At 44.0% G+C, this 15330-nt stretch overlaps 1 protein-coding gene and 1 pseudogene across 1 annotated transcript; one reads left to right on the top strand and one right to left on the bottom strand.

The window, feature by feature from the left end:
• Nucleotides 1-1299: 1299 nt before the first annotated feature.
• LOC125283526 (putative olfactory receptor 2B8) lies at nt 1300-2253 on the top strand. The gene has a single exon (XM_048225537.2). The coding sequence runs from the start codon at nt 1300-1302 to the stop codon at nt 2251-2253; it is 954 nt and encodes a 317-aa protein (XP_048081494.2).
• Nucleotides 2254-14137: 11884 nt separating this feature from the next.
• On the bottom strand, nt 14138-15091 carry LOC125283522 (putative olfactory receptor 2B8; annotated as a pseudogene).
• Nucleotides 15092-15330: the final 239 nt, after the last annotated feature.

Below are 15330 nucleotides of genomic sequence, written 5' to 3'. Positions count from 1 at the left end.
ATATTTGAATGTGATAGAACTGAAACAGTCATTCTCTGATGTGCGTTTGGTTGGGACAGAACTGTGCTTCTTCAGTACTAAGCAGCTGGGTGACAATGGTCATAGACTCGCCTGCGAGCTGGCCACGTGCTTGATCTAGTGTGAATGACTCTGACCGGCTCCAGAAAGGGGATACTGAGCCTAAGGTCAACGGATGTCTGAGATCTCGTATAATATGAAAATATCCTTTTCGTTATCCTTTCCCTTAGTACTTCAAGGTTTCCATCCTAGTGCTTTCCCTGCTCTGCTCTGAGAATGTATCTGTCCATATCTCCATGTATTTATCTACTTAATTGTTTTATCATACGGAGTGATGGAAAGCATTATACTGTGTACATAGATTACGCAACTGGATAACTTTTAAAATGTTTATTCTGATTAGAATGTTACTGTGACTACATCTGACTTTTTCAGGGATTTCATGTGCTCTGGTTGCTCATGTGTGAAACAGAAATCTGTGGAAGGAAGAGGAAAGTCTTGGCCACTGGACTTTTGGGATCTGATTTCCACAGATATGCAGGCCAATGGAATTTTGGAGTTCCTGTTAAATCGGTACAGTAATTGTAAGCGTCTTTAGGGAAAAGGTAAGCACTGTACTTGGGTGGTGATTTTTTCCTTTTCTGTAATTGAGTATATATATTTTTTTGCTATGATGCAGAAAAAAAAAGATGGTGCAGCTTTCATAAATACATTAGTGAATTCTGCTATAATGTTTCTGTGCAGAACTAGTAGTGATATTTTGAATGTAATTGAATTTTTGTTGTAAGTACAATCTTGGTCTTCAATTCCTGATTCTGAATGCATTTCAGGATTATACTGTATTATATTCCATTGCCTGTGAAGTGTGCGTACGATCATGAGATACGTATTTACAGTAACGTCCTTCCCTCTGTCTGCATTTCCTTTTGAATTTTTTCTGATGGATCTCCCCCTTTTTCCCTCACCCCCTATGTACATACTTATAGTCATTTAAGTCTTATTAAGCTCAGACTGAAAGACCGTTTGTACCTATGACTGATGCCAACACAAGGGCCATTATTTCATTTTCCTTATACCAAATATTAATGACATATTTTTGTGATAACATGGACTGTATTGGGAGGAACTATGTCAATTTTACTGAATACATCATTTATTCAAATAGTTACTGATAAAACCCAGAGACCTGTCTTAAACATGAAAGATCGAATCCCAAGCAACTGTTTATTTTTTTGACAATTTCTTTTAAAAGTTGCTAAACGCTCAGTTCTGACAGGAAACATGTGCCAACAGAGGATGGAACAGAAAAATGGCAGTTCTTTCACTGGGTTTATCCTGCTGGGTTTCTCGGACCGGCCTCAGCTGGAGCTCGTCCTCTTCGTGGTTCTGCTGATCTTCTATCTGTTCACTCTGCTGGGAAACACCACCATCATTGCCTTGTCCCACCTGGACCCCCATCTTCAGACTCCCATGTACTTTTTCCTCTCCAACCTGAGCTTTCTGGACCTGTGCTACACGACCAGCACTGTCCCGCAGCTCCTGGTTCATCTCAGGGGAGCAGACAAGTCTATCTCGTTTGGTGGCTGTGTGGTTCAGCTGTTTGTCGCTCTAGGGTTGGGATCGACTGAATGCATTCTCTTAGGGGTCATGGCATTTGACCGCTATGCTGCCATCTGTAGGCCCCTGCACTACACAGTGGTCATGCACCCCCGTCTCTGTGCCCTCATGGCTTCCGCATCGTGGGTCATTGGTTTTGCCAACTCCTCATTGCAGACAGTGCTCATCTTCATTGTACCACGTTGTGGGAGAAATAAAATTGATCACTTTTTTTGTGAGATCCCCCCACTATTCAAGCTTGCCTGTGTTGACACGACTGTATATGAGTCAGAGATGTTCTTTGTCAGTGTGATGATTCTCCTCATCCCTGTGGCCTTAATCACCTTCTCCTATGGTCGGATTGTCAGGGCAGTCTTAAGAATAAAGTCATCTGCAGGACAGAGGAAAGCGTTTGGGACGTGTGGGTCCCACATCACGGTGGTCTCCCTGTTCTATGGCACGGCCATCTACGCTTACCTCCAGCCCAGCAACAACTACTCCCAGGATCACGGCAAGTTTGTTTCTCTGTTCTACACCATCGTCACCCCCATGGTCAACCCTGTCATATATACACTGCGGAACAAGGATGTGACAGGAGCAATGAAGAAGGTGCTTTGCAGGGGCCATGACTCCAGATGACTGTGAGGGAAAGACCCTATGATGGAAGACATTGAATGCCAGAGTATTTAAGATGGTTGTGACCTTGTGGTCTAGGTGGCTTAATTGGTGGGTATCTGCCTCCTGCTCAGGTCATGATCCCGGGCCCTGGATCAATCCCACAACAGGCAACTTGCTCAGCAGGGAGCGTGCTTTTGCCTCTGCCCCTGATTGTGCCAGCTCTGTCTTTCTCTCTCCGAATAAATAAAGAAATCTTTAAGGAAAAAAAAGTTGATTTTGTCCTCCCCATGTCGTCTAAAATTTCCTCTGACAGCTCTCAAGGGAATTCCCTTACCTGATGTTTTTACCTAGTGAGTGCTCAAAATCTAAGTCCGGGATTCCTGCTGCTGCCAGGGATGCTGCTCCGGGGCCTAGAACATCTGCGTCACGTTTTCATTGGAAAAAGCTCCACAGGTTTCTCTGATTTGTCCCCCTTATGGGAGCATGGTTTCATTTCTACTTGGAAGAAGACATTGAGGAACATACCATAAAGGCATAGGGAAACTAAGAATATGAACCACTAAAACACTAAGAAATATTATTTTAGCATTTTCTGGCAACCTGTTGGAGGCATGTCACCTCTTCTTGCACTGTGGTCATGGCTCTATTATAAGGTGTATAGGTTCACTGTATCGCAGCTTTTTCACAGACGTAAGGGCAAGTGTGAAAAAAGATATCTTTAGCCCAAGGAAAATCCTGCCATCATCGATCCTGATACAGTTTATTTGAATCTTCTCTTCACACCATTTAATAATTTCTTTGATCCAGGCACCAACTGATCAATGCTTTTGTATCTTAAACCTGCCAAAGGCCCCATACAATTAGAATGCAGGGACATTTTATAAAAAATGGTAAATGACCTCTTATTTGCAGGAAATCCCATGTTCTCTGTAGTTTGTCGGATTCACTAGGAGGAAATGTGAAGAATAAATACAATGTATATAATATTAAACATCTCCGTGTGTCTGACCTTCACAAATAGCCATCTCAGTTTGAAGCGCTGTCACACAATCTGAATTAGGAGAGATGAAGGCAAACATCCCAGAACAACTGAGTCTGACCGGCAGCCCTTCGATCTTACTGCAGGCTCAGCTTGCACAGAAACGTGTTTGGGGCATGGATCTGGTGTCGTGTCCTGTATTGTCGCACACAGTGCACTTTCCCACGGAGGCTGGAGCTCTGCGATGCCATCTTCATGCACATGGTTCTGAATCCTGGTAGGTTTTCCCAACACGTGGCCCGTGTAGGTAAGTGTATCTGTGTCTGGGACCGGACACGTCCGCGTAACCAGGGTGCTGTTCCCTACCCAACAGTGACCAGCTCCTCCAGGGCCTTGCACCCCCTGAGCTGGTCGTGCTCATGACAAGTGACCTTGTCCAGAGACAGCGCTTGGAGGCTGGAAACGACAGCCGGGGGAGAGTATGCACACGGTCAGGGTCTCTCTGGATCGCTAACAGCATCACAATATTCCCACTGGAATCCACCCCTGGGGTTTGTCTTGACAGCACAGAGATGCTGCATGTGTGCCAGCGGAAAAGCGGTTTTGTGATACCGTTTATCCCCGATGGTGACAGATTTCCATTCTCCATCATATTCCTGTTTTGTTTTAAAGATTGTACTTATTTATTTATTTATTTGAAAGAGTGACAGAGACAGAGACCCTGGGCAGGGACAAGCAGACTCTGGGCTGAGCACAGACCCTAGAGCGTCTCCATGTTCTGACGTGGAGACAGGAGCTGAGCTGAAATCAAGGCTTGAATCCCTGATCTACTGAACTCACTATGCGCTGCTCTACTCTCTGTTGAGTTTCAACCACATCGTGATTTACACCCAATGGTCACTTTAAAATCCCTCAAATGATCTCTCTTTGGTGTAAAACCCTCAGGGTCTCACGAAGTTACACAGCCTGTTGTTCTGGGGGAGCAACTACTCTGCTCTTGAGGTCACATAGCGCCCTGGTGTCAAACAGATTCAATTCCTTTAAGTGAAGGTTTGATGGCATTTGCAAGTTTATTACTCATGGGAATAAATTATAGATAATAAAGATCTCTGGGATCCATGCTGAAATAAAAAAGAAATTACTTGACAGACCAAACTCAAGTTCAGGATTGTTCTGTAGCAGTTTTCTAACGTTAGGAACCTGCTCACCACACTCTCCATGCTTTGTCTACAACAGAGTCCAGGGTTGTGTACTTGTCACCAATACTGTTTGCACTGTCTCCTTTTGTATTTTCATCAGTAACTGTGACATGGCTGTGGGATTGTACCCAAGGCTTGGCTACGTTATTTGACTCCATCTGTGTTTAGCACCTGGAGCTCAGGACGACTGTTATGCTCTAGAGGAATCCATGGATTCTCCCAGCGCTTGTCCTTTCTGAGGAATGCGGGGTGCACACCCTCGGCTCAGGGGATGCGTGATTGCAGACACCCAAAATGTCAGTCGGACTCACATGAAACTCAATTCTTAACCCATAGAAGATTTACTACCGATTAACAAAGGATACAAAATGCTGAGAGCCCTTGAGTATCCAGGAGGCCCCAGGCCCATCAGACACAGCTTCGGAGACCCCGCACCGCAATGGGAAGTGGTTTGTTTCTCAGATGTGGAGCAGAACTTGTCTGGCACCAGTCAGCACAGGGAAGGCTGGGGGAGCCTCAGATTCTGTGTCCCTTCCGTCACAGCCCTGCTCTGGCGTTAGGACTGTCATTTGGTAGCATGTCTGCAGTGTGTGGGGTGTAGCTTCTAAACAGACCCCACGCATCACGCTGCCATCACTAGTAGGGCAGTGATCGGCGTACAGCCACCCCTGTAAGACCCTCACGTATCTCGTGGTCTGCGCATTTCACGGTTACTCTTTGCCAGAGTTCTGCTCTGTCCAGGCTCACTGAGGAGGGAGGAACAGGTTACAGATCCCTGTGAACCTTTCCTTGGCCGGTGACTTCTAGAGACATTTAGATGAAATAACATGCAAATTAGTATATTGTCACACACACACACACACACCCAGATATGCACATGCACAAACATGGGTTTCACGTGCAATCTCTCCTAGGTCAGTCTCTTAACCCTTTTGTGAGGATGGAGAGTAGAAGAAAATGTGTTTCCGTCAGCTCGCACTACTTTGAAGTGACAGGTGTATAACTGATTCTTTCCAATGTGTTCTGAGATGTGTACAAACATACCCAAGTGTGTGGGGTAACAGTTGATTCCTTCAGGTCACATGGCAAAGGAGAACTACTTAGCAGGAGGTGTTGAGGCATCTGTTCTTGGGAGAATCTTACCCACTAAGAGCTGAATGGAACAAGCTACACTCCTTTTGCTGTCATAACAGACACGCCTAAGTAAAAGGTTCAGAGTTGCCATTCCTTCACTCTCTGGATTACAATTTGCATCAGAAAGGGTGGGCTGTGCTTGTACATAGGATAATTCTAGAACACTCCCTTTCATTAACTCTGTGGAGAGATTAACAAAAAAGATGTATTTACTTATTTTAGAGCAGGAGGGGCAGAGAAGGAGGGAGAGAGAAACTTCAGCAGTCTCCGCGGAGAGAGCGAGGCTCCACGAGGGTCCAGATGCAGAACCCTGAGAGCGGAGCCTGAGCCCAAACTAGGAGTCTGACTCTCAAACAGCTGCACCACCCAGGAGCCCCTGGAGAGAGATTTTGTATTAAGTAGCAGGAATAATCTGACCTTAGGAGAGGACGATAACGTGGGATAAAAAATTGAATGATGCCTCTTGAATTTATTTTTCCCCAGTTGTACTGTGATAGAACCGACATGTAACATGGAGCAAATCTTAGGACTAGGAGATGTGAACATGTGTATGCAACAAAATTGTTACCACGATAGCGTTGGCTAACACCTGCATCTCATCACACGATGAGCCTTTCTTCTTTGTGGGGAGAAGTTTAAGATCTACCCTCAGCGACTTCCAGTCTGTGATACAGTCACAGGAACTGTAACTACCATGCTGTACGTTAGCTTCTCAGGACCTGCTGGTGTTGCACCTGGCAGCTGGTACCCTTTGCCCACATCTCCCGCTTCTCCCCCCCTCAGCCCCTGGTCACCACCATTCTACTCTCTGTATCTGCAGGTTCAGCTCTTCTGGACCCGCAGTTACGTCAGATCACACAGTCTTTGTTTTTCTCTCCTGACTTGTGTCACTTAGAATTAGCTCTGCGATATCTTACACATTGGTTATGAATGAGAATAAGTGAAAAAAATATTCACATATTGACAATATTTATTTCCTGTTAAAGATTTTTTTGTTTATTTGAGAGAGAGAGAACATGACTGGGGAGAGGGGCAGTGGGAGACAAAGAGGGGAAACCGACTTCCCGCTCGCAGGGCGCTCTATCCCTAAGCTGGGCTCCATCCCAACACTCAGAGATCATGACCTGAGTGCAAACCAAAAGTCTGAAGCTTAAGGGACTGGGGACCCACATATTTACATTTCAAATTAACTAACTGAATGGACTCTTACTTCTATATTTCTATGCAAATATTTGGCGGAATTGTGGTGAAAAAGTCTTCAGTGTCTTGTAAAACATGCAGGTCATTCACAGATGAGACCAAGCTGGTTGGGGAGGTCTAGGGAGGGATTTGTCCTCTGTGAAATATGTGACATCACATACGAGACAGATGAGGTCTCCTCCGGCGTTGTCCTTGATCTTCATTCTCCCTGAGGACTGTCACCTGTGGACCGCTCAGCGAGACGGCCTCATTAACAGTGTGGGGCGTCTGACCCCAGAGACGTCAGCCAGGGAAACACATGTGGTTCTCAGTGTCAGCCCAGCCACAGCTGAAGGTCACAGCACACTCTCCTGTGCTCCTAAGGGTCTCACTGTCGCCAGGCACGTCACTGCATCCGGGAAACCATAGTGAGAGTTTGCTATTGCCTTCATCTCCCACGTCCTAGAGGCAACGTGCAGATCTCTGTCCACCTGAAGACACGTGAAGTCATCTTGAGAAAGCGTCCTTTCGTTTAGGAAAAATTCAGGGATAAGCCAGTGCTGGTGTAGCCAACCTTTGCATTTACTGCATACAACTGATTCTGCATGTCCCAGTGCCAGTCCCAGTACTGTGTGTAGGCAGTGACTTGGAAAGGAGGTAGGGAACTAGCTAGAACGCGCGGAGAAGGTGAACAAAGGTGAGTGAAACGGAATTTGGTCTGTGTGTTGCTTTAGGAATTGGTAAGTTAGTTAATTTTCAGTTGCAATTTTTCTTAAAACAAAAGAGCTTTATTGGTTTGATTATATGGTCCACTGTCTAAAGGAAGACTGTGGAAAGTGTCCAAGTATAAGAATTAAATTTAGTTGTTCATTATAGACTCTACCAAGTCGTTCCCAGAAATTTCATTGTACTGTAGTCTATTCCTTAGACCTGTGTATGCACACGTGGAGAATACTTTAAATACACATCTATAGTGGTAAAAAAGTACGGCCTTCGTAACATAATTAGAGAGTATGCATATGTGTACAATTACTGGAGTATATGCTTCCCTGCTTTCCCTTTGGTCCTTATTGTCTGTGAAATTAGACAATATTTGTTCTCTATGCAAAAAACTCATTGTCAGTATTAATACCTTCAAAATGGTCATTTTCCCCCTTTAGATTTTCTAAAACAATCTAAAACATGTCTGGAGTTTAAAAAATGCTGTATCGGAGATTACTACAGGGGAGTTCTATGTTGTGACTATTGTGTCAGTGCTTCTCTGGACACTAGGCTCCATCCTTGTCTCCTCGCACAGGATCAGGAATGGACTCTTGCGTGATGCTCTTGGTGTCCTGCTCAGACCCTCTTTCCCTGGCTGCTGCTCCGGTCCTTGCCTGATGTGTTGGAATACGGGCTGCAGGGTTCACAGCCATTCCCTTCTCAGACATTGGCCGTCAGCTGAAGGGGAGCCACTGTGCCAGGGGGTCTCAGGAACAGGGTGGGGGCAGCTCACAGCCAGTGACAGGCTCCTGGGGTAGACAAAAGGTGCCAATGCCCAGGCAGGACGAATGCCAGGCAGGACGAACCTGCTGCAATTCATGCTCCAGAGCTGGGCTGTCCAATACGGGAGTAAGTAGCTACAGGAAGCCATTTACATTTAAATTAATTAGCATTAAATAAAATACAAAATTCAGTTTCTCAGCGAGGATGTTTTAAATGCGCAGGTGGTGACATGTGGATAGCGGGTACGGTATCAGACAGCGAGGACACGGGTTTCCACCAGCACAGATGGCTCCTTGTGTGGGAGAGTCCTGTCCCGCTTCTTAGGGGATGAGGCTCGAGCCATAGTCCACCTGAGCCCACATCCTTGCTTAGCAACGTTCTCTGCTCTGTTTTGTTCCCTCACCCCCTTTATCCTGAGAGCATTCCCTGAACAAACATGCAGGGGAAATCCTACTTGATCCTCTTCTCCTGTGGAACCTGCTGGAAAGCACTGTCCACGTTCATTAGACCTGTCATTTCCCGTGTTGTGACAGCTGCATTCCCCTTATCAGCTCCTCCTGCATTGTCCTCGGGGGCTGTTCTGGTAGATCTGGGTCAGCTCAGACCTAGGACAGGGTCACATTATTAAAGCAATAGCGACTCATTCCTACCACTGCCAACACTCTTTCAGGATCATTCAGGAACTGGATAGGGCAGAGTTTGTATGTGAATTATATCCATGACTGTTATATACTTGAAATATCTTCAATACAGACACTTTCTTGAGATCTTTGGTCTTTAAAATGTTTAGTTTGGCTAGTGAACGTCTGGTTTTCTGGAAATATCTGCTCTTACACTTAAACTTTTAGACGTACATCAGCATTGAACACTTCTGTTAATGGCTCTATCAGCTTCCGTGTGCCGCTACTGAACATACAACCTCTTTCATTTGATGCACGTTCTCTTAATTATTATTGTAGAATTGTATTTTTATGAGATGTCGTTTCCCTCTATATTGTTTTTTAGGTGGTAATTATTACATAGAATGCCACTGTTTTTGTTTTTTGGCATCTATTTATTTTTATTTTACCTAATAACACTTTTCCTTCTCAGTATATAACTTGTGTTTATTTAAGTATTTGTTGTTTTGTATGCATAGTAATAATTTTTGTGTTGTTTGTACTGAGTTTTCCTATAAGATATCCTATCATGATAGTTACTAGGGACAGCGTTCTGTGCTCCTTAGCTAGCATAGATGTCTTTACTATTTCCAGCCAGAATTATTTACATAGTTTGTCTAAGAGGAATCGATATCTTACTGCTGTGTCATTCGATACCTACCTACGTATAGATGATGGTTCTTAGTCTATTTACATGAGTCTTTAAATGTGGTAAGAAGTGGATGAAATGAAACTTCTCATTTCACTTTAGTCTAAACATAGCCTTTCTCCGGGAAGATTGCGCTCTGTGGGGCACAGGGATTGGAGAGGGATGGGTGCTGAGTAGGGAGGAGGAAGGGAACAAAGGGACCCAGATCTGCAGAGCGCCTGTTGCAATCAGGAGAACGCATTATGCAGCCCGATCTTTCCCATACCCATTGTTACTAAAGTAGGATCATTTTCCTGGCTGTAATGTGGGAAAAAAAGATGGTAGACTATGACCTGAGTATCGTAGTTCCCTCCCGGTGTGCTCTCCAGGAAGGCACTCGGAGCAGTTGTAACATGCAGAGACAGTCACATGTCACATTCTCTCCTAGTGGGCATCGCCTTTGCCTGATATTTTATTCTTCCACTTAATATCATATTCATTTTTATACCTGTCAGATAGAAGCCATTCAGCATTCTTTATGCTTATGTATACACACACACACACACACACACACACACACGCATACATTTATAATCCGTTAAGCAGGAAATCATTTGTACAGGGTCAGCTCACCAGAGTTTTGTCTTCTCTTACCTGCCCTCTTAGTCCTTATCGATAGGATAATGCTAAAATATATCATCATTTTTTCTAATGGTACATATGGTAGTGGTGTTTCCTTGGGTGCGTTAGCATTTCACTTGTCCTCCTTACTTTGGTGAGGAATTCCTTTATTAGACACCTTTAAAACGCCAGCAATTTATTTTAGGTAATTCATCTGTACTTGCGCATGTGTGCGTGAGACTGAACCGCGGTTTGTTTTTATTCTCTCTTCTGAGCAGGAGTGAGTCTGGCAGATTCCCTGTTGTTGCACACTTACACTGTCTCAGATTCCTTTATACCTCATGCCATTAAGACGTTTTTCATGCATAGATTTTTTTTTGTGTGGATACCACTGAATACATCTCCATAGGAAATCCAAGAAGTACAAAATAGTGTGAAATGCTCTATCCTCTATTCTGATCTCATAAATATTTATTTTATGCCAGTTTTGTACCCATTTCTTTCACACACCAGTGGGTCTACCCTGAAACCTGATTCAGATTTTTCGTCTTAGAAGACCAAAACATGTACTGTATGCCTGACAATTTGAACATGCTAGAACTGAAATACTCGTTTTCTGATGCCTCTTTGGGGGGGATTTTGACTACACTTCTTCAGTTCTAAGCGTCTAGACGAATAGGGTCATCAGACTCCCTGAGAGCTGGCCACGTGCTTGGTTCAGCATCAGTAACTTCGCAAGAGAGCTTCCAGAGGGCAATGATTAAGCTAATGTTGACGGATATCTGAAATTATATAATACCAAAATATCTTTTCTGGGACTTTCTGTGTAGTACTTAAAGGTTTTCATTACAGGCTTTTACCTGTCATTGCTTTGAGTATCAATCTGTGTTTATCTGTATATATTCATCTATTTGACTACTTTATCATAGGTAGGGGTGTAAAGCATTGCACTTTGTACATAGCTTACACAGTGTGGTAACTTTTTAAAATGTTTATTCTGATTAGAATATTGATGTTGAATAATCCTACTTTTTTCAGGAATTTTGTGTGTTCTGGTTAATAATTGTGAAACTGAACTCCGCAGAAGGAAGAGGAAAGTCATGGCCGGTGGATTTGAGAGTTCTGATTCCACCTGTATATGCAAGGCTAAGGAATTTCAGAGTTCCTGATAAATTGATATGGTAATTTTAAGCATCTTCAGGCAAACTTAAACACTGTAATTGAATGGTGGTGGTCTCACGTTCTCTCTGATTGAGGTTTAGTTGTTTTACTAGTGTGAGGAAACACAAAATCCAAATTCGTAGCTTCCATAAATATAATATCTTACAGAGGTAAATCTTTTTTAAAAAATTTTTTATGTTATGTTTGTCACCATACAGTACATCATTAGTTTTTGATGCAATGTTCCATGATTCATTATTTGCGTATAACACCCAGTGCACCATGCAATACGTGCCCTCCTTAATACCCATCACCAGCCTGTCCCAATCCCCCACCCCCCGTCCCTCTGAAGCCCTCAGTTTGTTTCCCAGAGTCCATAGTCTGTCATGGTTCATCTCTTCCTCCCATTTCCCACCCCTCATTCTTCCCTTCCTTCTCCTAATGTTCTCCCTGCTATTCCTTATGTTCCACATGCAAGTGAAACCATATGATAATTGTATTTCTCTGTTTGACTACTTCACTTAGCATAGTCCTCTCTAGTTCCATCATGTCCGTGCAAATGGTGGATATTCATCCTTTCCGATGGCTGAGTAATATTCCATTGTATATATGGACCACATCTTCTTTATCCATTCATCTGTTGAAGGGCATCTCGGCTGCTTCCACAATTTAGCTATTGTGGACAATGCTGCAGTGAACATTGGGGTGTATATGGCCCTTCTCTTCACTAAGATTACAGAGGTAATTCTGACACAATGTTCACATGCAGACCAAAAGACCTTTCATCCCTATGACTGACGCCAACACAAAGTTCATTATTTCACTTTTTTTATATTACATATTAATGATTTACTTTTCGTGATAATGCAGAACTAAATCGGTATAAGGTATGTCAGTTTCAATCATTTATTGAAAGAGTTATTTTTAATATCCCATGGCCATGTCTATAACGTAATAGACTACCCCCGCCAATTATTTTTTTAAAGATTTCTTTTAAAAGTTGCTAAACGCTCAGTTCTGACAGGAAACATGTGCTAACAGAGGATGGAACAGAAGAATGGCAGTTCTTTCACTGGGTTTGTCCTGCTGGGTTTCTCGGACCGGCCTCAGCTGGAGCTCGTCCTCTTCGTGGTTCTTCTGATCATCTATCTGTTCACTCTGCTGGGAAACACCACCATCATTGCCTTGTCCCACCTGGACCCCCATCTTCAGACTCCCATGTACTTTTTCCTCTCCAACCTGAGCTTTCTGGACCTGTGCTACACGACCAGCACTGTCCCGCAGCTCCTGGTTCATCTCAGGGGAGCAGACAAGTCTATCTATGATATTGAGGAGTGTTCCCTCCACCCCTGCACTGTGAAGAGTTGTAATCAAGAAAGGATGCTATACTTTGACCAGTGCTTTTTCTGCATCAATTGAGAAGATCATATAGTTCTTTTCTTTTATTTTATTAATGTAGTGATCATATTGATTGATTTCTGGATATTGAACAACCTTGCAATCTAGGAATAAATTGCACTTGGCCGTGGTGAATAATCCTTTTAATGTATTGTTGGGTGCTATTGGCCAGTATTTTGGGGAGAATTTTTGCATCCATGTTCATCAGGATATTGGTCTGTAATTCTCTTTTTTGGTGGGGTTTTTTAAAATACATTTTTATAATATGTCCCTGCATTCAAAATTGTATGGGGCCTTTGGCAGATGTGAGATAGAAAAGCATTGATTGGGGGTGCCTGGGTGGCTCAGTCATTAAGTGTCTGCCTTCGGCTCAGGTCATGATCCCAGCATCCTGAGATTGAGACCCGCGTCAGGCTCCCTGCTAGGCCAGGAGCCTGCTTCTCCCTCTCCTGCACCCCCTGCTTGTGTCCTCTTTCTGTCAAATAAATATAATCTTAAAAAAAAAAAAAAAGCATTGATCAGTTGATGCCTCAATCAAAGAATTTATAAAATGGTATGAAGACAGTATCTAAATGTATTTTACCCTTGAAACTTTTGCTGCATTATTGTAGTGAAAATGGATAGAATATAAAATAGGATTTGGGTCATATACTGTCCAGATATGATAATGTCCTCAAAAGTCATTTTTAATGAACAGGATGCAAGCTGCATAACCAACTTGTGGACCTCACATCAGTGCTTCTCCTACCTCGCACAAAATTACATGTAAGCACCACCTCGTGTATCACCAGCTGAAGCTCCCAATGCCACAGGCAGGTAAACATCACACCCTCCTCCTTCTGTGACAGAAGGCTACATAAAACCACTGTCACACTGGTGACATCACACTGGGGCCTGACATTTGAATGGATTTATCAGGATTGATGTTAGAAGGTTTTTCTTCGAGCTAAAAGTTTGTTTTTCCCACAGTTGCCCACCTACTTCTATGAAAACGCTGTGATACAGTCCACCGATGGACCTCTGAATAGAGCCACGGTCACAAAATATAAGAGTAAGTGATATGTCTCCAACAACTGCCAGAAAATGTTAAAATGTTAATATTTCTTGTAGCGTTTTTTTGGTTGCTATTCTTATTCTCCCTATGCCTATATAGTATGTGGGTGGATGTCTACTTGCAAGTAGAATTGGAATAGTGTTCCCAAATGGTTGGGGGGGTTGGTTAAGAAAAACCTGTGGAGCTTTTTATAATAACGACATGATGCGGGTGCTCTAGGGTCACCAGTGAGCATCTCCGGAGGCGGCAGGAGTCCCTGGACTTAGATTGTGAGCGCCCACATTAAAGCGTCAGGTGAGGGAGTTCCCTTGAGACATGTCAGGGGAGATTCTGGGTGTCATGAGGAAGACACAATCATCTTAGAAGCTCTGGCAGTGAAAGTTTCCCATTACAGGGTCTTCCTCCCAGTCATCTGGAGTCATGGCCCCTGCAAAGCACCTTCTTCATTGCTCCCGTCACATCCTTGTTCCGCAGTGTATATATGATGGGGTTGACCATGGGGGTGACGATGGTGTAGAACAGAGAAACGAACTTGCCCTGATCCTGGGAGTAGTTGTTGCTGGGCTGGAGGTAAGCGTAGATGGCCGAGCCATAGAACAGGGAGACCACCGTGATGTGGGACCCACACGTCCCAAACGCTTTCCTCTGCCCTGCAGGTGACTTTATTCTTAAGACTGCCCTGACAATCCGACCATAGGAGACTGTGATTAAGGCCACAGGGACGAGGAGAATCATTACACCGACAAAGAAGAGCACAGACTCATTCACAGTGGTGTCAACACAAGCAAGCTTGAGCAGTGGGGGGACCTCGCAAAGGAAATGGTCTATTTTATTTCTCCCACAAAGTGGTACAAGGAAGGTGAGCACTGTATCCAGTAAGGAGTTGGCAAAACCAATGACCCACGATGCGGAAGCCATGAGGGCACAGAGACGGGGGTGCATGACCACTGTGTAGTGCAGGGGCCTGCAGATGGCTGCATAGCGGTCAAATGCCATGACCCCTAAGAGAATGCATTCTGTCGATCCCAATCCTAGAGAAACAAGCATCTGAGCCACACAGCCACCAAAGGAGATAGACTTGTCTGCTCTCCTGAGATGAACCAGGAGCTGGGGGACAGTGCTGGTCGTGTAGCACAGGTCCAGAAAGCTCAGGTTGGAGAGGAAAAAGTACATGGGAGTCTGAAGGTGGGGGTCCAGGTGGGACAAGGCAATGATGGTGGTGTTTCCCAGCAGAGTGAACAGATAGAAGATCAGCAGAACCACGAAGAGGACGAGCTCCAGCTGAGGCCGGTCCGAGAAACCCAGCAGGACAAACCCAGTGAAAGAACTGCCATTTTTCTGTTCCATCCTCTGTTAGCACATGTTTCCTGTCAGGACCAAGCATTTAGCAAGTTTTAAAAGAAATGTTTTAAAAAAAGAAACAGTTGGCAGGGGGCAGAGTGGATCTATCATGTTACAAGACATGGCGATGGGGTTTTCTCAGTAACTGTTTGAATAAGTGATGTACTCAGTTATATTGACATAGTTTATATCACGATAGGTCCACAAAATCACCAAAAGTAAATCATTTAATATTTATATAAGAAAAATGAAACAATGGC

The sequence above is a fragment of the Ursus arctos genome, unplaced genomic scaffold, assembly GCF_023065955.2.
Source record: "Ursus arctos isolate Adak ecotype North America unplaced genomic scaffold, UrsArc2.0 scaffold_31, whole genome shotgun sequence".
Classification (NCBI taxonomy): domain Eukaryota; kingdom Metazoa; phylum Chordata; class Mammalia; order Carnivora; family Ursidae; genus Ursus; species Ursus arctos.
This window is presented reverse-complemented; position numbering and strand designations above follow the sequence as displayed.